Raw genomic sequence first — 23159 nt, forward strand, 5'->3', positions numbered from 1 at the left:
GCTTTAATATTGAGATAAATATGAAAGAAAAATGGTATATCAGATGACATCATTCCCAACTTACGTGAGTATAATAGGATGTGTCTAATTATCGGACTATGTTAGTATCACAACTCAAATTGTTTTTTCATTTAATGGCGTGATGATAATTGTGTAGTTAAGACGATGTTATTGGCTAAAATTACAGTTGTTACACATTTTTATTAAAACTATGTAATTAGATGGATATCAATGCTGACAATGTGGTGGACTCAGAAATAGAGGACCTTACAGAGAATACCGATGATGGAAAACTAGTATGGGATGATTCTCATCTTGAAGCTTTCATCATCTGTATGGAGGAAGAAGTCTATGCCGGTAATCGGAATAACACAACTTTTATTCCAAATGGTTGGAAGAATATACGGAAAGGCATGACTAGGCGTACAGGCAAGAACTATGAACTGAAACAACTTAAGAGCAAATTCAACCACCTGAGGGTAGACTACAGAGCCTTTATGAGTTTGTTAGGAGAAACAGGCGTAGGATACAATGCTGAGATGAGCACGGTTATAGTTGAAAATGAAAGATGGACTAGATTGATCAAGGTTAGTTTTTTAAATAAATTTACGTTGATTTTACAAAAAATTATACTTCAATTAATATTAATAGTAATTTAATAATTTGTAGGTGAATTCCCAATATGGTAAGTATCGAAAGAAGCCATGCAATCATTTTGATAAGCTCACAACCGTATTTGGAGGCACACACGCTACAGGTGCACATGTCCATACTTCCTACAATCCACCCATTCTCAACCAAACCCCCGCACACCATGAAGGCACACATACGTCATTTGACCTTAATGATGATTTTGCTGAGTTAGGCAGTCATGAGTTCAGTCCTTCTCCTGACCCTCGTGGTAAGAAACCAAAGAGAGAGAGTTTTGCCTCCACAATGGATCGTGTCATGGAGAAAATGAGTGAGGCTAGTAGAGAGAAAACAGATCGAATTGAAAGGGTCATAGTCGCTTCTTCATCATCTAATATGAAAACAGGGTAGGAAGGTGGGCAAGTTGAAGTAAATTCTCCGGATAAGACAAAGGGTGATTTTAAATTATGTTGTTACATTCCGAATAAGTTGGAGGGCGTTGATATGAAACAATATGCTAAGGTCACCCAGATGTTACGTAATGATGAACTTTGGAGGGATTTTTTTCTTAATGACCTTCCGGATGAAAAGAGGGTTGGTTGGATCAATGGAATTTGACTTGGCATGTTGGTTTTATTATGAATTTGGATGACTGTATTACTACATATTATGACTTTCTGTGCGTCACTTTTATTTGTTATTAGCTTTTGCTATGACTTTGGGTGATTGTAATATTAAGTACACTCGTTGATATGTTATTTGGTTTCAGTGTAACGACAATATAACTATTTCGCTTGTTTTGATTTTAGTTGTTGCCTTGCCCTAATAATTTTTATTTTGTTTAACAAAGCTTGAGATTATTGTAATTTATAATGTTTGTTAAATGTTGTACTATATAGATGGATATTAGGACAATAATTGACTTGTATGATGATGGTGATGAGGAGAATGAGTGTGTCATCATAATGGCATGTATGTTGGACTATTATAAGAAACATTACGAGAAACGACCTTGTAGGGATTCTCCTTTAACCGGGGAAGCATATATAATGGAGATATTGCATGGACATGAAAATAAATGTTTTAAAAATTTCAGGATGTCCACCCCTGTTTTTTTGAAGTTGTGTGGGGAGCTTAAGTCATTAGGGTTGAAAGACTCAACAGGTGTAAGTGTTTATGAATAAGTTGGCATATTCTTGCTTACTTTAGTTCATAATGAAAGGAATCGTGTGGTCGCAGAAAGATTTTAACACTCTACGTATACAATTTCAAAATACTTCCATGCGGTTTTACAAAAAATCTGTGATTTAGGGAAACAGATAATTGTCGCCCCAGATTTTACCGAAGTTCCTAACCATATAAGGAAATAAAAAAAATACCACCCTTTTTTTAAGGGTTGCGTTGGGGCAATTGATGGAACTCATGTCCATGCGAACGTGCCTGTGGACCAGCAAATACCATTTCGTGGTACGAAGGGGGATACCACACAAAATGTAATGGTTGTTTTTGATTTTGATATGATATTCACGTACGTCGTAGCTGGATGGGAGGGGTCTACTAATGATTCTAAGATACTGAACGAGACAATTAATAATGAGGATTTGCATTTCCCAATGCCTCCAGAAGGTAAATGTCATTTATCTAATAATTTTGCAATACTTATTTTAAATATCATGGTTCCCAAACGTGCCTTATAGTTTGTAAAATGGCAGAGAAATATTATTTGGTTGACTCCGGGTATGCCAACCAACCGAGTTTTTTGGCTCCCTACAGGGGTCAACGGTACCACTTCCAAGAATACCGTAGAGCTCATCGGCAACCACAGGGTAGAGAAGAAATTTATAATCACAGGCACTCGTCATTACGAAATATAATTGAACGTTGTTTTGGGATGCTTAAGATGAGATTCCCCATCATGAAGCAAATGCCCCCTTATAAGTTTGAAGCTCAAGTTGCTATTGTTTTAGCTTGCTGCACACTTCATAACTTTATAAGAAAGGAGGCGCATGTGGATCCAATATTTAATGATGCAACTGTGGAGGCAATGATGGATGAAAGTTTTGGAGATGATGAAGTTGATGTTCAACCTAATGTGTCGCAGTCTCGCTCGCGACCAATGGATATTGTACGCGATTATATTGCCGTTAGTATATGGAATGCAAGTCATCACCCTTGAAATATGATTTACATGTTTATCATGTTTGGATAACTGTAATAATTACTTTATACTTGTTCCATTTGTTAGTATTTGCATAACTGTAACAACTACTTTATTGTTTTTCTTTTTTACGATCAGGATAACTGTAATAACTATTTTGATTAACTTTATCTTTTTTATTAACTTCTTTGGATCAGTCTTATAGTTTGCATATGCAGTCATGTATAAGATACAGGGTGACGGGCCACCTTGTGCATGTGGGAGGGGTCGCATGAATCTTTATACGGCTGGAACATCTAAGAATTATGAACAATTATTCTATAGATGTCCAGCTTAGGAGGTATATAATTTTTTTTTAAGCATTAATAAGAATATTTTAAATACATCTTAGTGTTACAGGTGCATTCTGATAATGTACAACTCTTTTTTCTAATTTAGTCACATGATCGTGCATTTATATGGTTGGATGACATGCACCATGGCTCTCAAGTGGGCGGTTATGTGCAGGAAGAATTGGAGGATGTAGTTGCTGTTATGCAAGCTCAACAAAAGCGGCAAAACTACATTTTCTATGGATGTTATTGTTGTCTTACTATAACTATATTCTTATTGTTTTTGCTCATGTTGTTATTGTTTATTATTGTCGCTGTTGAGAAATGATGTTGTATTGAAAGTTTAATTTTATTTCATGAACTTTTATTGTGACTGTTGGCGAATGCTGTAATATTTTTTATACTCATGTATGTAATATATTAAAATTCATGAAACTATAATCTTTTGAAACTTTATTTTAGTTCCATATTTGGATTTTTTAATTTATTTATATGGTTATTATAATAAATTAATATAAATGGAGAAACAATATGTCCGGTGTAATACAATCATTTTTTGTAACTTTATATTAGAAAAAATGTATTGAAGAAAATATTAATTAAAAACATTTTTAATCCAACATATTTAATTATTTTATTTATCAAATTAATTTTGGTTACACTTTGGAACACCAAACATGTTTTGTTCTCATATTTCTTAGAACAAGATACATTATCAAACATGTTCTACCATATTTTTGTTCCATGATTCGGTAGAGCAAACTTGGAACACCAAACATGTTTTGTTCTCATTCCAGAACATCACACTACAAAACACTTGTTCTGTTCTAGGTTAGAGCAGTACACTACATCACACTACACTTCCCAAATGGGGCCTTAGCGTTTATCGTAGGCCTTGGCGTGGTAGACCTTTCCCCTTTATTAGAAGCTAATTCCGACCATTTTTGAGTTTCGTTTGGATTTTCATGGTGTCTCAAAGGTTAAAGTTGTTTCCCTCGTAGTCCCTGACATAACCTAGGAGTATCGTCATATTCGGAGCATTCTCGTTTTGGTGGGGATTTGTTAGTTCATCACAAAATGAGGTAGGGATGTTTTAGGTTTATATTTATATTGTATTGATTGTTTTCTAAGCATATACAATTTGTAATCATGCCTTTGTATTAATTTTAGAATTTAATTTAATTATTTTCTATGGATAAGATTTAATTTTCATTGTTGTATATAGTTTGAATTAAATTGTGACATGCTATTAAATTAGACCTTGATATGCTTGTTAACATATATTAAATTGGGAGGATTTGAATAAGTATTGCAACTTTTATTTAATCTTTCATTTGAATAAAAATTTAATTCACATGGTTATAACTAGTATGGAATCAACTTATAATGTGATACTAAATTAGGTCTTGGTATGTTCTTTAACATAGATGAATTTGAGAATATTCGGAGTTATTTTAAAATCTAGAGAATTAATTGTATTTTAAGTGTTCTAATCACTTAATTGAATTTTTGACTTGATATTATTGATAAGCTTAGCATGTTCTATCATATATATTAAATAGAGAATATATGAATAAATTTTGAGAACTTTATTTATTTATTTATTTTCTTGGCATTAAGTTTAATTTACCTAATTGTAACTAGTGTATAATTAGCTTGTAATATGATTTTAAAGTAGGCCTTGATATATTCATTAACATACCTTGAATTGAGAATATTTGAATGAGTCTTGAATACTCTATTTAACTAAGTTTAATCCACCTAGTGATGTCTAGTGTAGAATTAACTTGTAACATGAAATTAAGATATGCCTTGATATTACCTTTCACATATATGATTTATAGAATATTTGGAATTACTTTGTAATCTTGAGAATTTAATTACTTAAGATAATTAAATTTCCTTTTATGCTTTCATTGAGGTAATTAGACATTGATATTGTATTCTTGTTTAATTTGTAATTAGGAGTTTGTAATATTATTACATGATAGTATTCCATGAGTTGAAGTTATGATTTAACTTGTAAGTGTTCAAATTTTACGTATATGACATTTAATATATCATTGTAGCTTGAATGTCTAGGGCATGGCTTGTGTGTATTCCATGACTTGGTTGTGTGTGATAATTGATTTTAGTGCATTGTGTATATGTGACATACTTGTTACATAACTTGATGGTTTTTAGAAAGTTTGTATGGATATTGAAAATTGTTACGGCTAGGGCATGACTCTAATTCGGGGGATAAGAGTTCCTTCTATTTTATATAGTGCGCACCGGTGGTACCCCAAGGACTAGTAACCCAAAATTACAAATATAACAATTTTGTTTCGGATTTAATTGCATATTAGGTAGTATCTCACGGGCTAGTAGATTCAAAATTAGCTTCTTGCTTTTTTTTGGGGCGGAGAGGGTGCTGGTGGAAAGGATGTGACTTCTCTAGTGGCAACTCACCACATGATTTGTGGACTGCAAAAAAGGCAAACCTAGACGTCTGAATCTCCACAAGTGGGTAGCCTGCACGCATAGCAGGATCTACTAAAATTCTAGTCCACGTAGCAGAGAATCAAGGAATGGTTAAGCTGTAGAAGTGGAATCCTGTGCTCGTGACCATCAAGGCTTTTTGTTGGAGTAAGTCGGTAGCATTGATCGTCGAGTTCAAATAGACACTTTGAACAAGTAAAGCTTGCCGCGCCGCCTTTGTATTCGCCGCAGGCTCGGCAGCCATGCAAAGCTTGGGAGGGGTAGAGAGGGTGTCGTGGGTGAAAAGGGTGTCTGATCCCGGACATTTCATGACTGAAATGCTGAGACTCTTATCTTTAATTGGCGCTAGCTAGCTATAATGGAAAAGGTAGATGACAACTAAATTAAGGAGGAAAGAATGGGGAAAAGCAACAGGTATAACTTGCAGAAAAATCTGATTAATTAACCCCAAAATATGCTTACATATTGTATATGCCATCTTTTAAGGCTCAAAAACATAATGTAGGATGCATAGACAAGTGGTGCCAACATATTTTAAAATTTTCACAATAAACTAAGCTAGATCGGATCTCTAGTCTTCCTTTAATTTTAGTTTTGGAAAGATAATTGGTTCTACAAAACCGAATCATTTTCAACCCAAACTACAGGTTAATTAAGGGAGTAACGCCAACCACCACCCTAGGGCCTCAGATATATATCCATATATATTTGAAAAAATATATATAATTGACTACGAGATAAAGAAGTGTGAAGCTGCAGACTTTACACTCTCTCCTCGTAGTAAAATCAGCAATCATAGCATTATTTTTTATTTTTTATATTTATTTTTTATGACGGTTTATATACCATATATATATTATTACAACTTTGTAATTGCAAACTAAATGAGATCATAGCACCGAAATCACTCGTAACGCATACAATAATTTTATTATATATATATATATATATTTCTAATATTACCCTTTAACTAATCACTAACTAGACAAAATTGAATATATTGACAAAAACCAAACAAGAAGCTAATTTCAAGCTGTCAATATATCTCAAATATATTGACAGCTTGCAATTAGAATCTACTGTAATAAAATATTGATTCGAATATCTCAAATACAATTAAGAGACCAAACTATTCTAATAATGGCACTACCCAACTAACTAGACAAAATTGAATTTGCCAAATTTTGCAAGTTATTGTGTTTTCAATCTGGATAGGGTTTTGGCTGGTCAAAATAGTACAACAAAAGTGTCCTATTAATATTTAGGAATTTTTTTAGAAGTCTAAACGGATGCAAATTCTTTCGAATTTACAATTTTATTAGTTATTCTATGATTATTATTTAGCAATTTCTAGATAAAATTGAACTTTGAACAGTTTCGCAATATTTTCTTTTGGACAATACTTACGTCCTTTCTTGGGAGGATCAACTTTATCCTCCCAACTAATCTGCTCTAATACAATTTAAACTCATATCTAAATTTTTATTTTTAATAATGGTTATTATCCAACTTACTGATTAAACCCAAAATTCAATTTTTTTTTTCCTATTTAAAATTTTTAGAATCTATTTTTTACTCTCTTCTCTCCCTTTCCCCTCTCTCTCCCCCCTCCCCACAAATCTCCATTCCCAACCTCCATCTCAAACCCGAGTCTATGACACCAATCAAATACTCAACTTTTATCCAATATGTAAATCAATATAAAAAACCAACAGAAATGCACCAATAGGAATTTGCAATATTTACAAACTTTTAATCTTTTTTTTCATATTTACCTATTCAAATATAAGTCAACACATCAAATTTTCATATAATATTTTAAGTTCTTATTTCTTCCCTGTTCAACACTTGATATAGTACGATTTTTTTATAAATAAATTTAGTAATATTTTAATTTCAAATGGAAACTAGGTTAAAAAAAAAAACTTTGGAATTAGGTTTAAATCCGTAAAAAAAAATGGATAATAATTATTTTTAAAATTTTAAGCATGCGTCTAAATTATATGGACCACGCCAACAGGGATATTAACTTTATCCTCCAGAGGAGTTCCAAGTATTATTCTTATCCTTGATAGTTTCCTTGTAATAATAGATTTAGGTCCCGCTATTATATATATATATATATATATATATATATATATATATATATTATACCACGCATAAATGTGCACATCACTCAAATCATGTGCACATCACTCAAATCAGTTGAATTGGCAGGAATGGGACACAAACGCCATCAAGAACATAGCAACACCGAACTACCCTCCTCTTATGCTGCTGCTACAATCAGGACCTGCAAGCCCTCCTTGAAAGCTCTGGAACGCGGAGTTTTTGCGGAAGCCCTGAGGATGGCGAAAGAGGTATGTGATGGCCACGAATCCTCCGCTCTCTCACACCATATTCAATGCTCTGTATATTTCCACATCGCATCAAAACTAGACCACAACAGCGTCCAAAAACAAGTGCACTTGAAGAATGCTGTCGAGTCTGCTAAGCGAGCAGTGTTGCTGTCACCAAAATTTGTTCTCTTGGCGCTTCTGAATGCGAGAGTGCTCCATGAAGCTAAATGTTATGAGCAAGTAGTAGGAGAGTGCCAGCGAGCATTGTCCATTCGGAATCCGATTGATCCGGCCGAAGATACCATACCGGGTGAGAGTCGTCGTCTTTATAAGATCCGGACTGCTGAACAGCGAATTGCATACACAACGAGAAAGTTGCAGAAACTTATAAAGAAGTCAAAGACTGCTTTAGTCGAGAACATTAAGAGTAATAAGAGTGAGAGTGAGAGGACAACTAAGTTGCAACAAATTTCTTGGATGACGTGGGCTTGTTACTACAACAGTATATAGGGAACTTGGTTGGTTTTAAGTTGTACGGGATTATATGATTTCGGACCATCTAATCAATTTTTATCACTGAAGTTGCAATCACTGTAAAAATTGGCAATTTTAGTATTTTTTCTCCATTATTTTTCCTTTTCGCTATTTCTCTTGTTTAATTCAACAATGTAGTTTGCACTTCAATTCGATTTGTGCATTACTCATGAGTCAAAGGCAAGGCCTACAAAGCACTAAATTAAATCTCAAATTTAATATATAAGTCGTGTAATTTGATCAAAAGTCGAAGTCCAACTCAATTTCTATATGGAAACGTAGCATTCATGTTAAAGGCACACACGGCAATGTGCACAGCAATAGCACCTCTTGTGGACATATCCGGGCAATGTCACGGTGTAAGAAACACTAGAATAATCTCTCCCTCCTTAAAAAGGAGGCTAGTGGTTTGAGTCATAGTCTCCTAGAGTGGGCCATTTGTGAAATGTACTTACTTTTCCGCCCTTAAAAAAGAGGTTAGTGGTTTGAGTCCTAGTCTCCTTGAGTGGGCAATTTGTGTGAAATGTGCTTACCTTTGCAGCCTTAAAAAGGACCGGTGGTTTGAGTCTTAATATCTTAGGGTGGGCAATTTGTAAAATGTGCTTACCTTCCTCCTTAAAAAAGGAGACTAGTGTTTTGAGTCCTAGTCTCCTAAAGTGGGCAATTTGTGAAGTGTTTTGAGTCCTAGTCTCCTAAAGCGGGCAATTTGTGACGTGTACTTACTAAGCCAAAAAAAAAAAATCTATTTCTTTTAATTATCACAGGGAGGGATTGTTGAAGCATTACACTTCGTACCATGAAGGATCACAAAAGTTGGCTTTCAGCTTAAAAGAGCCCAACTTATATATTGCGAAGAACAATTCAATAAGAATCTGCATTGAACCTAGAGGATGCTTCAAAAATTGTGATTTTGAAATCAAGGGTTAACTTTCCTGATAAAGTTTAGTGGACTATAATTAACTTTCCTGATAAAGTTTAGTGGACTATAATTAAAACAAGTAAAAAACAAATTAAGTACAAATCTTCTGGTGAGAGCAAAACGAAGACTTACACTTGTTCTCCATCCTCCTCCTTTTAGACATGTTGTTTCCTAATACCACTAGCCTAAAAGCATTAAAGTTGTGTTCGGTTTCATGGAATTGGTGTTTTGGAATTTAAATTGGTACTATTGAATATAAAAAAAAAATTAAGAAAAATGACCCAAAATTTTATCTAATTTCATTAATTCCAATGCTCTAATTCCATACAACCAAACACAACCCAAATAGAACCAATAAGATTTAAACTTTTTCGTTCTTTGGTTCTCTGTCATCTTTCTTCTTCTTTTCTATTCCTATGCATTTCTTGTGTATTTTTTGTTTGATTGTCTCCTTCATTAGCAACAGCTCCTACTTGCTGCAATTGCGGCTCTTCAATTTCCATACTTCTATTAGCATCCGCAATTACAATAGCCCGATTCTTCTTCGTGTGTGTTTCGTTACATGAAATTGGAGTTTTAAAATTGAAAATGGTAGAATTTGAGAAATTTTTAGTTCAATTTTCTTTGTTGTTTTTCTCCAATTCTAATTCCAATTTCAAGACTCCAATTTCATACAGCCGAACACAAAAGTAATCTTCTAAACCATGCTTGGTTTGGTTAGATGGAAATAAGTTAGAAAAGAAAAGAAATAAAAAGTGAAAGAAAAATGAAGTGAATGAAAAGAAAAGAGATTTTCTAGCATGATATTTGTTAGCATGAAAATTTATCCAAGAAAATTGTAGAAAAATATTAGTTTGGTGGTTTGGATAGCATAAAAGTGAAAAGAAAGTTATTATGCATACCAAAATTTATTCTTATGAAGTAAAATGATGGATTATTAAATTCAAGTACATAATTATTTATATTCATTTTTATTATTCCAGATTTAGAATAAGGATTCATAATAGTTCCTTAGGGAAAACTAATTATTAGTTTAAGATAAACAAATTAAAAAAAAAATTTAGAGATGAAGAGGCAATACTACTATTTGGAAGAAAAATCAGATATTGCAAAGTATATAAATCCCCCCTCGGCTTATAGCCTTTTCCAATAAACTTCCTTTGTCTATTCTTTTACCAAACAACCCCCCTCGACTTGTAACATTTTTCCAATAAATCTCTCTTGTCTAATTTTTTACTAAAGAATCCCCCTCAACTATCTGAAGGGGGTAAAATAGTTGATATTTAGATTAAAATGCCCTTTTATTTAAATTTTAATTTTTTCGAATTTTTTAAAAATTCATATTTCACAAATCGTACATTTAAAAATTATAAATAATATATTCATGGAAAGCTTATGAAATAAGAATTCTAAAAATATAAGATTTGTACAACAAACCTTCATAACTAGAGAGAAATAGGCAATCTAAAAATCTACTCCAACAATATTCTTTTATTTTTTAAAAATAAAATGCTCGAGATATTTGCAAGAAAATTTTCAGAATTATTTATTTATATACGGAGCCGAATATATAAAAAAAATTTAACCCTAATAGAGATCAATTTCATGAGATATCATAATTTTTTTTTTTTTTTTTGGATGGTAAAGCGAACACACACACACTTTTTTGCCCACGCCAGGGCTCGAATCCCTCCCCTCTTCTTTGAAGATGGGGATGTTATACTATTGGGCCAAAGGCCCTTTAGTATGAGATATCATATTTTGCGTTAAAGTATTTTAGTTCTTTTTATAGACTTACCATTTTAAAATAAATAAAAATGAATATTCGGTCTCTATTGGGGCTAATTTTTTTTATATGTTATACTCCATATGAAAATGAATAATTCTAAAAATTTCTTACAAATAACCTGAGTATTTTATAAAAAACAAAATAAGATTGTTGTAATAAATTTTTAGATTGTTTATTTCTCTCTGGTTATGAATTTTTGTTAAACAAATCTTATATTTCTGGAATCCTTGTTTTATAAGCTTTCCGTGCAAATAATTTGTGAGATATGAATTTTTGAAGTTCGAGAAAATTAAGATTTAAATAAATGGGCATTTTGGTCTAAATATGAACTTTTTTACCCCCTCCGATAGTTGAGGGGGGTTCTTTGGTAAAAAATTAGATAAGGGAGATTTATTGGAATGGCTACAAGTCGAGGAGGGTTTTTTGGTAAAAAAAATTAGACGAGGGGATTTATTGGAAAAGACTATAAGCCGAGGGGGGTTTTCTGTACTTTGCCCTATATATATATATATATATATCCATAAATTATGAGTGGCTAGAATTGCAACATAGAATAAACGATTAAAAAAAATAAAAAATTTTATTTAAAAGCAAGATCTATTTTGAGCAATTTTATCCTAATTATTATTGATATTTTGTATATATAATTGTATAATTTGTCTTGCGAACTTACCTCAGAATAGAAATTGTGTTGGAGAGAACTTTGTACGATTAAGTTATTGGGTAAAATTGGAATTGCAAATAAATATTGCTTCTTTCACATGAAAATAAAATTTCCACGTCTTTTTTGTGAGAAATTTTTTGAGAGAAAATACCCAATAAGGGAACTAAATTTTTCATTAGTTTTCTTTTTTCATCCATCCAAACTCTAAAAAAATTTAAAAATTTTATCTTTCCTTTCTTTTTTAGCAGTTTCCACTAACCAAACAAAGGTTTCTGCAACACTGTTTTATTATTTTATTGTTAATTAATAGCATAACTTTTTTCCTATCAAGCACTGGTTTGGATTCTCACCGTCTCCATGTTTTTCAAGCATTTTGTTTTAACATTTGACTAGTAGTATGCAAAATGTGACTAGTGAATTTTAATTGTCTATAACTAAGGGTCTTATAATCTAATGGTATCATTTTTACTTTTCAAAATGGATGGTGGAGGGTTCGAGTCTTCAAAGAAGTAAAGTGGGTGTGTGAGTAATGTGTATGAAAAAAAAATTTAATTGTCCATATATGTCACAAGTTTTAAAATATGCTTAAAGTGATTAAAATTAATTGGATTAAATTTGTAGTCTAATTGATTAAATGTTTTTAACTCCAAGGGACTGGCTTATGAAAAACTAAGTTTAGCTTTATCTAAAAAATAAACTAAGTTTAGGATTTGATTCTTTCTAAATGTAAATAATTTTTTAAAAGGAGAGCGTGGGTGTATCAAATAGGAGAAAAAAAAAATGATGAAATATATTTATACATATTAATATGCATGAAAGAGAGCATCAAATTGATTTGATGAATGGCACTCATTTTGTTATACAATGATAGTATGATTCATTTATATTGTATGTATGCCTATGAACATGGGTTGTAAAGTTACATGATTATGGGCTATAAAGTTACATTTCTATCACATCCCATCAATTTGATATTAGAATCGCATGTTATAAAAGTAAAATTTACCATATTCGAATAAACTAAACATTTAAATTTACTCTAATTATTTCTATAGATATAAAATTCATTATTCTATGTTACAAAGTGAATCCTTTTATAGTCATATAAGAATATATGTGAGTCGGGTGATAACATGTTAAATCATACAACTTTGTAGAAAATATAACCACTTGTTGTAGAAAAATATTTTTCTAATAAACAGGTAGTTAGATTGAGAATGTATAATTATAATGTATAAGAGAGTTTGTTAACAACCTAAATATTTGTGGAAATTACTAAATTAGTACTGTTCAAATTATAAAAAAAATAAACTACTGTGAATGCACAAAATAAAGAGACAAATGTAGAAAAAATCTGATATTAAGAAAACTAAGTACAATTAAACTTCCTATAAAAAATTATAAAAAGAAAATAAATAAAAACTTAATTAATAAAAAATACCCAGTTAAAAGAAATTTAGTACTCGAGACTGTGAAACTAACTCATTATATACTGAGTATGAATGCTAATATTTCATACCATTGCGGACTTGAACTATTCACAAATTACTTAAACAGACATGATTTTCAATTCTGTATATGAAGTCTCCACGCGATGAATGGCACCAAATATTGGTCTAGAACATAATTTAAGCACTGTTTTATCTTCAGACCTGGTAATGGTGTATAGTCCCAACATGAGTCAAACGACTACACCAACAGCTATTGACATGCATCCTTCAGTGAATATGGGCCTATAGAGGCACTCATAACTAAAAAATGTAATTTCCCTTTTTTCTTTTTGATATAATCTAAATAATTAGGAACAAGCAAATTTTAAAAAAGAAAAAAATAATAAATAAAAAACTTGCAAAAAATTGATAGTTAAGTTATTTTGTTTGGTTTTAATATATATATTTTTTTGATAAATATTTTACAATAACCAAACATCAAAAAATATTAAAATATTTACATACAAACAAACAGAGTAATATCTACTTTCACAACTCTTGGGTTTTAGTTTAATTATCGAAAAGAAAAACAGTATTATGATTCTCATAACATATTAAAATAGATTAAATGGATGTAAATGGAGTTTTAAAGCAGTGATATTCAGTTGAGAAGGCTCAACAAGTGGATGCAAATAGCTGTTTGGCCTTGCATGCAGATCAATCTGTTACCAAAATACATAATTTTAAAGATTATAATTAAAACTGAATAATTACGGAACTTTTCATAAGTAGTAGTAATAATAATAATAATAATAATAATGAAGCAAATATACTACAGTAGCATTATAAAGTTTAGAACATAGAGACTTCAGTGTTTTTCGAGAAAGGGGGCTGACCCATACTATATATATTTACTTCAGAAGAATTGAATATTGAAATTTCATAAACCAGGTATAAAATTTAAGAATTGTTAATAAAAGATGGTAGAATATACATGGCTAGGTGGGTTTTGTCAATATACTTGCATTCAACCCACTTGAATAGTTGTTAAATTTTGTTTTTTTTTTTTTTTTTTTTTTTTCCTTTAATTTTTTAAGTAAATAAAGATGGAACTAGACCTAAAAAAAAAAAATCACAATAAATGAAGCAAATATAAAAGCAGTAGAAAATTTAGAACATAGAAACTTCAATTTTTTTTCAAAAAGTATATTGGCCATAGCATCAGCAAATACTCATTTGATTCCTTAGTTTGCTTTCTTCAAGATACAATTTGACAAAAAAATATATATATCAAAGAACATAGAAAGTGTAACCTAATGATACTTCCTCCCATCTTCTAAATGAGAAAGTATCTCGAACAATTAAAATAATAAAACCAAAATAATTGAATAAGAGAATTAATTAAATAAAATTAGACATCGACAATATTTGTCATATATAACAATATAAGCCGAGACAGAGAAATAGAGAGGGCATAGGAAATTTGAAAGAAAGAATAACTAAACACGCTCATAAAACATAATTTTTTTTTTTATCTCTACTATTGTGTAGTAAACATAATTATCAGAATTCCGTCTGTTTGAGGTTTGTGTTTCAAATTAGATTTTACTCACACGTCAAAAATTTATAGTAACTTGTGATAATATAATTAAAATATAGCTTCTGCTTTAATTTCAAGCTGAGGAGAAGGTTATTACAATTCAACAAAGTAACAAGCAACAGGCTTCCTCAAGAACTGGTGAGCGATTCATATATGACTTTTAACATTTTATATTCTTCTAAATTATTATTTTTATACTAATACCTTGTATTCATGAGTATTTAAGCTCGAATATTATTTTCAGTATTTTGGTAATCATGTACATCTTTATATGAATATCTATATATGTGTATTTTTGGTCTCTATTTATTTATAAGGTTAGAAATATACAAGTTAAAATATATTATTTAATGTTAAAATTTACTTCTATTTATAATAAATTGAGATCTCAAAGGCACAGACAAAATGATGATTGACGATGAGATAGAAGAAACACGATTTTATGCAATCTATGTAATTTAGGTTTCTCTTTTTAAAAAGTAATCAAAACGATATGGAATTTGCTGTTCAGAATTTAATTTAAGTCTTACCATATTCTTGCATACTCTTAGGCGAATAGAATCTAAATTTAATGATGGTTGAACCGTAATTTTAGCCGCTTTCAAAAAAAAGAAAAAACTAATTGAAGGTTTATAATGGATATATATATTTTTTAAAGTCAAATCATCAAATATCTCAATCTATTTATATTTTAACGATATTTACTCAAATTTTAATTGTATTGAGGGTTAATTTCATAAAATTCTCACTACTTTCAAATTTTGATGATTATAAATCACGCACGTTAATGTTAAATTTAAAATTAAAAATATTTTTTAAAAATTACAAAAATACCCTTTAATTATTTTCTTCACCACTCCTTCTCTCTCAAACTCACCCCTCTAAATTATTTTCTTTCAAAATTAAAAAACAAAAATAAATAATGAAGCAAATATAATACAGTAGCATTATAAAGTTTAGAACATAGAAACTTCAGTGTGCAGGAATTGAAGGTTGAAATTTCATAAAACATGTATAAAATTTAAAGAATTCTTAATAAAAGATGGTAGAATATGCATGGCGTAGGTGGGTTTTGTCAACCTACTTCCATGCAACCCACTTGAATAGTTGTTAAAAAAATAAAAATAAAATAAAAATAAAAATTCTTTAATTTTTTAGTAAATAAAGATGGAACTAGACTAAAAAAAAAGAAAATAAAAATCACAATAAATGAAGCAAATATAAAAGCATTAGAAAATGTAGAACATAAAAACTTCAATTTTTTTTCAAAAAAGTATAATGGCGCAAATACCCATTCGATTCCTTAGTTTGGTTTCTTCGAGGTACAATTCGATGGATACAAACACTTAATGAGAGAGACCATGTTTATCAAAAATTACACCGGGATACATGGTTCACGACAGTGTCACTCTGACTGGGGAGTTGAAAATTATTGGACAGTCCATTCAAAGTATTATTTCTGCTTATTGTGTTCAATACTGTTTCAAAACTTGTTTGATAAAGTAAATTTGTTGCGAGATTTTTTAAAGCAAAAAAATGAAAGTGTGTTTGGTAAAAAATATTGCAAGTTTTAAAATTTGAATTTCTAGTTAAATGTGTTTTTTGAAAAAGATTTTTTTTTTTTTTTTGAACACTGTTTTGTTACCATGTGGAAGCAAATAAAAACATTATTTTTATGTTTTCGATTTTGGCCTCAATTTTAAAAGTGATTCGACACTATACAAATGACAAAAAACATTACCAAATATGTTTAGTGTTTTTTCTTCGTTAGAGTACACTAACAAAAGTAAAAGGCGCGAAGCAATAGTATTAAGCCAAACTGACCATAACTTAACTTATATGAATGGTTAATTTCAAGCATTGTGTTGAATTTCATCCTCACCATAACGTGACTTTTCACCATAATGCCTTTGTTTTATTTTCCATCCACTGTACCTACCAAAATTGTCAAAAAATTTGGGGGGAAAATAGATCATAGAGACAATGGTATGAAGAGGAATTTGTACTCTTAATTTATGACCCCACATTTTCTGTACTTATTCTTATAGTAGCCTCCTTGAATTTCTTTATACACACACTTAGATGCTTCCTCTGTATACAAAGTGATCGGTTGGCCGTGTTTGGCAGATATTTTCACTTTAATTTTTAGCTACCCACCCAATTGTACACAGGCTGTTTACAGTGTTTCGGTACATTAAAGGCACATTGACACAATAAAATATATAGTAGTATTATCTTGTTAAAAATGATTTTAAGAAAAAATATGACTTTCCATTGGATGGGAATGACCTTTAAAAGAGTTGGTGTACTTTCTTGACGTTGGACAGAATTATGCAGATAAACATTTAACAAATTAAGGCATTGAGAAAAATCCACTAATTTTAACTTGTGCATTTTCGTCTTATACGAGACCTCTAATTATTTCGGGATATTTGTTCAAGGCTTTAACGAATTCGAATTGCTCTAAAATTTTAAATTTAGTATTTTTTATTTATTAGATTTCTTATTATATTTTTTTGGATTTTTTTTAAAGAGAATTTATTTTTATACTTATTTCTAAAATTAGTTTCCTTGTGTGAGGTTTTCTCTATTATAAATATTTATGTATTATAAAGGTAAAATTTAATCTTTTATCAATAATATTGCATAATTTTTTTTTTTATGAATTTATCTCTTATTTTGTTAATTCAAAATACTATAACATTTCATTGTGAAGAATCTACCGCTTCCGCTTACGTCATTTCTTCACAACCCATAGTCGGACCAATATCATATAATCTTTTAGAAAACTGTATAATTCATTAGATTTCCAACAACACTAATTTGAAATCAATATACTTCCTATTGTTGTTTGAAATCTGTAATTAGTTGTGGTACACAGAAAGGGCCCTTTACGTTTCTTTGTGTAATTATGTACTTGATATCAACATTTCATTTTTATTTTTCAATGTCATATCTCTACAGGTTTTTTTTTTTTTTTTTTGGGGTAAATACAGTTTTGTTCCTTGGAGATGAATCCACAGTCATCCACAAACTCACTCTTTATCTCTTCAAAGTGTTGATAAGCTAGTAATAATCTTGGATTACACACACACACACACACACAAAATCAATCTACTTAACACTGTCTCATTTAAAGGCATATTTAAGATTGGCTCAAGAGAAAAATAAATCCAAGCTTCATCCGAGCATTACATTTTTATGCATAGTCGGAGCAAGACTCGGCTTAGAGGACTAATCCAGCTACGTTTAGTAAAAATAGTGCAATCATATTCTGCTTAATGAAATTGAAATTAATATAATTAAAAAATTGAAGTAAAAATTTCTCAAACATAGCCTACATGTAATACAAGAATAACTTTTTAAAATAAATATGTAAATACGTCACATTTCGTCAAAATTACTGCCCTTTTGATGAAGGGCTAAGTCCAAGAGAACAACCAACATTGCAATTCAAATTGGATAGCCATTGCTAGACCTATGCACCAAATAAACATTTCAATTGAGACATTTTGACGAACACCATGACTATGCGCCTATAAAATGTTTTAACATCCAAATAAACCGTGTGGACCAAGAATCCATCCTATGGCTTCTATTTCTTCATTTCCAGGGCATTGATCGATCTCTCGAATTGGAACACCGACCTGGTTTGGATCAGTTTTATTGATGGCGAAGAGCAGGGCTAGCAATTTGGAGGAAAGACTTCTGCGTTATAACCGAAATGGTGTCCACTCTCACTTTCGAATCCTTTGTGACAAGAACACAAACGAACCGGTTCGGGCTATACCGGAAGAACAGGCTCATCAAGAAGATGCAGAGTTCCTAATGGCTCCTTATCACTCAACAAGCCAACCAGTTCAGGTTCTTACAAGTTCAAATGAAGAATCAGACGAAGATGTGCAGCCAGATGATGAAGATGAACAGCTCCAAATGGCTCTTTATAACTCAACAAGCCAACCAGTTCAGGTTCTTACACAGCCAAAAATAATTTCGGATGATGAAGATGAACAGTTCCAAATGGCTCTTTATAACTCAACAATCATCGATTCAAGATCAAGAGCAAGTATTCAAGTGACGAAGAGCAGGACTAGCAATTTGGAGCTAAGAATTCTGCGTTATAACCTAAATGGTGTCAACGGTTACTTCCGAACCCTTTATTACAAGATCACAAACGAACCAGCTCGGATTCTTGGGGTTTGTACAAGATCAGAAGCTATACAGGAAGAACAGGCTCATCAAGCATATACAATTTCAGATGATGAAGTTGCAGATTTACAAATGGTTCTTTATGGCTCAACAATCATCAATTCAAGTAATCAAGAATCTGAAATTCAAGATGAGAAGAAGAAAGGTGCAATGAGGTTTTGTTCAATCACTTATGGGGATTTCGGATCTTTTTGGTGGCCGACTAAGAAGGGAGATTTCAAATCTTATTGGTGGTGGACTAAGAAGAACGGTGAATCTTCTCATGCTTTCTGTAATATATGCAACGAGAGGAAGCCCAGCGAATGGATGATGATCCGAGGCACCCATTGCCATCACTTCTATTGCAGAGATTGCCTACGGTTTTATGTTTCTGAGAAAATTCGACAAAGCAGTAGAAGTATTAAGTGCCCAGCAAAGAACTGTGGAACTCTTTTTCTGGCCGAGTATTGTCGCCCCTTCATCCCGGAAGAAGTGTTCGATCGGTGGAAGAGTGTTGCTGTGGAAGCCTCTGTTCCCGGGTCACCGGAGTATATTCTGTGTCCTTTCGAGGACTGTCGGAGGGTGTTTCCGGATGACGGGAAGGGCTCCATGATCAGGGCATGCCCCAAGTGCTGGAGGCCGATTTGTATGCGGTGCAATGTCCCATGGCATACAAGGACATCTTGTTCATTGTATCAGGAATGGAGGAGGGCTTATGGGGTGCCACCACCACCCCAAAACCCTAGAGGGTGAAGAGACAGAAGAAAAGAATTCTATAAGGTATATAAAACTACAATTCTTGGAGTCTTTGTGTGGTTGTGAATGATTTAGCGTAGTGCATATATTTTTCTTTTGCACATATACCATCTAGATTTATATGATTATTATGCTTTTGGGCAAACCTTGTAAACTTCCTAGCAGAGAATTGAAGCCATTTTAAAATTTAGGTTTGGTAAACTTTGGCACAGTTTGAAATCATCTTGGGCCTAAGTAACTGGAGACTTTAGAATTCAATAGATCAATGTAGTAGTATCCTGACAATTAAGCTTTTTAGAAGATGGTCTTCACTATTTTTCCATCATAGGGTCTAAAAATCGTACTAGAATTGTTTGCTCATGTTGGTCTTGACTAGGCCTTATAAATTAGGGCTTGGTTGGTTTACATACATTACAATATTGAGTATTTGCTTAACATTCTGAAAAGAAAAAATAATAATAAATAAATTACTCCTAAATCCAACTAGAATTGTTTGCTCATGTTGGGCTTGATTGGGCCTTATTGTTTGGGGCTTGGTTGAATTCCTAAGTCCAAACACTCTTTCTCTCTGTCCTCCATCTACTTTTTCTTTTTCTTTTTCTTTTTTTGTCATTTTTTTTTTTTTTGTTTGTTTGTCTCGGGGTGGTAGAAAGATAGTGGTGGTGTTGTCTTATGGTCAGTTTTATGTAATATCTGTGCTTTCTTATGGTTTAGCTATCATATATAGATGTTTTTGTATATATAAATTCAAAACACAATTTTGGTTTTTGAAAAACAACAGCTGGCCCTTTATGGATACCCTTGCTTATATAATAAGAGTTGACGTATGTTCCATTTGCTTCACTCTAAGGATTGGAACAAGTTGTTTGATGTGAGACCACAAATATGGAATGGTTTTTCTTTCACTTTCACCGTCAACTAAGATTTTTTTCTAGCTATTTTGACTGCTCTTTGTAATATTCTGGGGATGATGTTGACAGCCCTACCTTGGTCTCAATCAAACCATTAACCTCCCCTGTCTATTCAATTGACCTATGGTCACATTTTTTGTTATTCTACTGCGCTTTAAATTGGCCCGTCAAGAGTATATTTCAGATTTTCAATCAATTTCTCGTCATGAACATGCTCTTAATTTCCTATCAAGTTTTTGTTTATGTATTGGCTGATTAATTTTATCCATTCTACATAATCCCTAATCATGTTATGGTCAATGTGGAATTGCACTCGTGGGCTAAAGGTGCAGTGTACATCCACTAATTAGTCATCCCATTATGCTTATTATAAATAATCATATAAATCTTTAGATTATTAATCATAATAATCAGTTTCCCAAAAAAAACTTATTCTTTGCTTAGGAGTTCCAAATTAAAAAACACTTGAAAGAGTACTAAATACTCTTTCTTCTTCTCTGTGTTGACTAAGAACTAGCATTATACAATTAGTCCCAACTAAGGAAGGGTTTGAGAGGGTAGATGAGCTACAGAATCAACTTTGACATTCGTTATCAATCTTGCTTCCTATTGTGTTATATTATATGTCATGTCTCCTCCAATATTTACTTTTTTAAAGTTATTTTTAATTACTTCATTTCATATTAGGTTGGTCGTTCTCATTGTCTCTTATCTTCCATGCAAATTATTATTATTTTTTTTTGAAAATTATATTCTCTGCAAATTAATTAATATTCCCTTACTTACAAGTGCATCAACTGTCTACTGTTTCTGTTTCATATTTTGTCATTAATAGACGATATTTTCTCATCTCTCCCTCACACTCTGATTTGTAAATCTATTATTTGTAGTCATTCCTATCATTCATCTCAACATCTTCATTTCATGAGTTACACGAATTTGTTATTTTTTTTTCTTTTTTAAACTCAACACTCTGTTCCGTAAAAAATAGTTGTCTTAATTATTGACCTTCCTATAAAATTTTCCTTATAATTTCGAGATGACCCAATATTTTACCAGTGTGACTAACGATGCATTAGGCATGTCTGTTTTCTCCACATGATTTGACTAAAAGGCCGGCACTTTAAATTGGGCATGTCTATTTTGCCCTTAGGCATGTCTATTTTGTTACCTTCAATTAAATTTGATATTAATTTGTATCATCACTTTAAATTGGGTATAAATCAGTTTGGGCACACACAAGTCTTATGTTTTTTAGCTATTAGGTTTTGTTAGATTTACAGTCTTTGGTTTTGGAAATATCTTGCGTAATATTTTTCATCCTCTTATCCCTACTTTATCTCTTATTTTCTGACTTTAGTTCTCACCTTCACTAAGATGGTTGTTGCCTTGGTGGTTTGTCAACTGGTTATGCATATTACTTGTTTATTTTGAGTTCCATTTCAATTTTCAACCACCAAACAGATGTTAAAGGTTCTATTCTTCCGCAAAACTCTTTGTCTTGATGGGTTTCAATTGTTTTTCTCCTTTTACTCATCTTCTTATAAATTCCTCTGTTTGATGTTTAAGAATAGTGGGATTCTCTTCTTCTTCTTCTTCTTCTTCTTCTTCTTCTTTCATTAGTTTCAAAACATGGCATCGTATGTGGTGCATATATATATATATATAATGATGTGCAGTTGCCTAAATCAGCTAATCAAATTCTTTAATCTGGTTCAGGGGAAGATGTGGATAGAAGACAGCATAGACCATATTACAAGGCTAAGCAAGGGGCTATTTGTTCCCTTTCATTATGCTTGGTTTCTTTGGATGACTGCCAAGTGGTAATATTCTCTTTTCTTGTAATAGGATTTGTTGGATTTCTGGAGTTGTGCTCGTTTTAGATGTAATGGGAAGTCTCATTTGGGGAATATAGATGTTCTGACCTTGACTCTTTTCAATTACTATGTTGATATGTTTCCTATCTTTATCTTCTTCTTCTATTTTTTTATTTATTTTGGAAGTGGTTATTTTCAGTTCTCTTTATAATTGCTTAAGCTTAAGCTTGGACCAGGAGGAGAGGGAGGACTCTCCTTCGCTTCTTTTACAATATTATCTTGTATACGTGTTTGATGGATTATGAGAGTGCTTATCACCATAATTCCTTTGTTTTAGTTTTCAGACAAATTTTGGGGGAATATCAGAGAGGATTTTGTACTCTCTAAGTAGGACCCCCACATTTTTTATGCTTGTTTCATTTCCACAGGATGTGAGAGTGAGACTAAAAGGCCATGGTGAATTGCATCATGGTCTGGTCTGTTGTTCCTAATACCTGGCCCACCATAATTTTGCTTCCAAAATGACAATTTTGACGGACAACTGTCCTACTACCCATGCGTAGGATCACAGTTGATTGGGTCACGCCTGTGACCATCTAACCGTTGAAATC

The 23159-nt window shown here is 31.8% G+C and overlaps 1 protein-coding gene across 1 annotated transcript; it reads left to right on the forward strand.

The window, feature by feature from the left end:
• The first annotated feature begins 18226 nt into the window (after positions 1-18226).
• On the forward strand, positions 18227-22796 carry LOC132315866 (uncharacterized). Its single transcript, XM_059814279.1, has 2 exons — positions 18227-19844; positions 22451-22796. The coding sequence occupies exon 1, from the start codon at positions 18546-18548 to the stop codon at positions 19815-19817; it is 1272 nt and encodes a 423-aa protein (XP_059670262.1). The 5' UTR covers positions 18227-18545; the 3' UTR covers positions 19818-19844; positions 22451-22796.
• The last annotated feature ends 363 nt before the right edge of the window (positions 22797-23159 follow it).

Source organism: Cornus florida, unplaced genomic scaffold, assembly GCF_030987335.1.
Source record: "Cornus florida cultivar Cherokee Brave unplaced genomic scaffold, ASM3098733v1 CherokeeBrave_3.0.0_Hap2_Chr07, whole genome shotgun sequence".
In the NCBI taxonomy this organism is placed as follows: domain Eukaryota; kingdom Viridiplantae; phylum Streptophyta; class Magnoliopsida; order Cornales; family Cornaceae; genus Cornus; species Cornus florida.

Bases quoted from the DNA above. Each gene is read 5' to 3' on its own strand.
- LOC132315866 (XM_059814279.1), top strand. From the start codon at position 18,546: ATGGCGAAGAGCAGGGCTAGCAATTTGGAGGAAAGACTTCTGCGTTAT.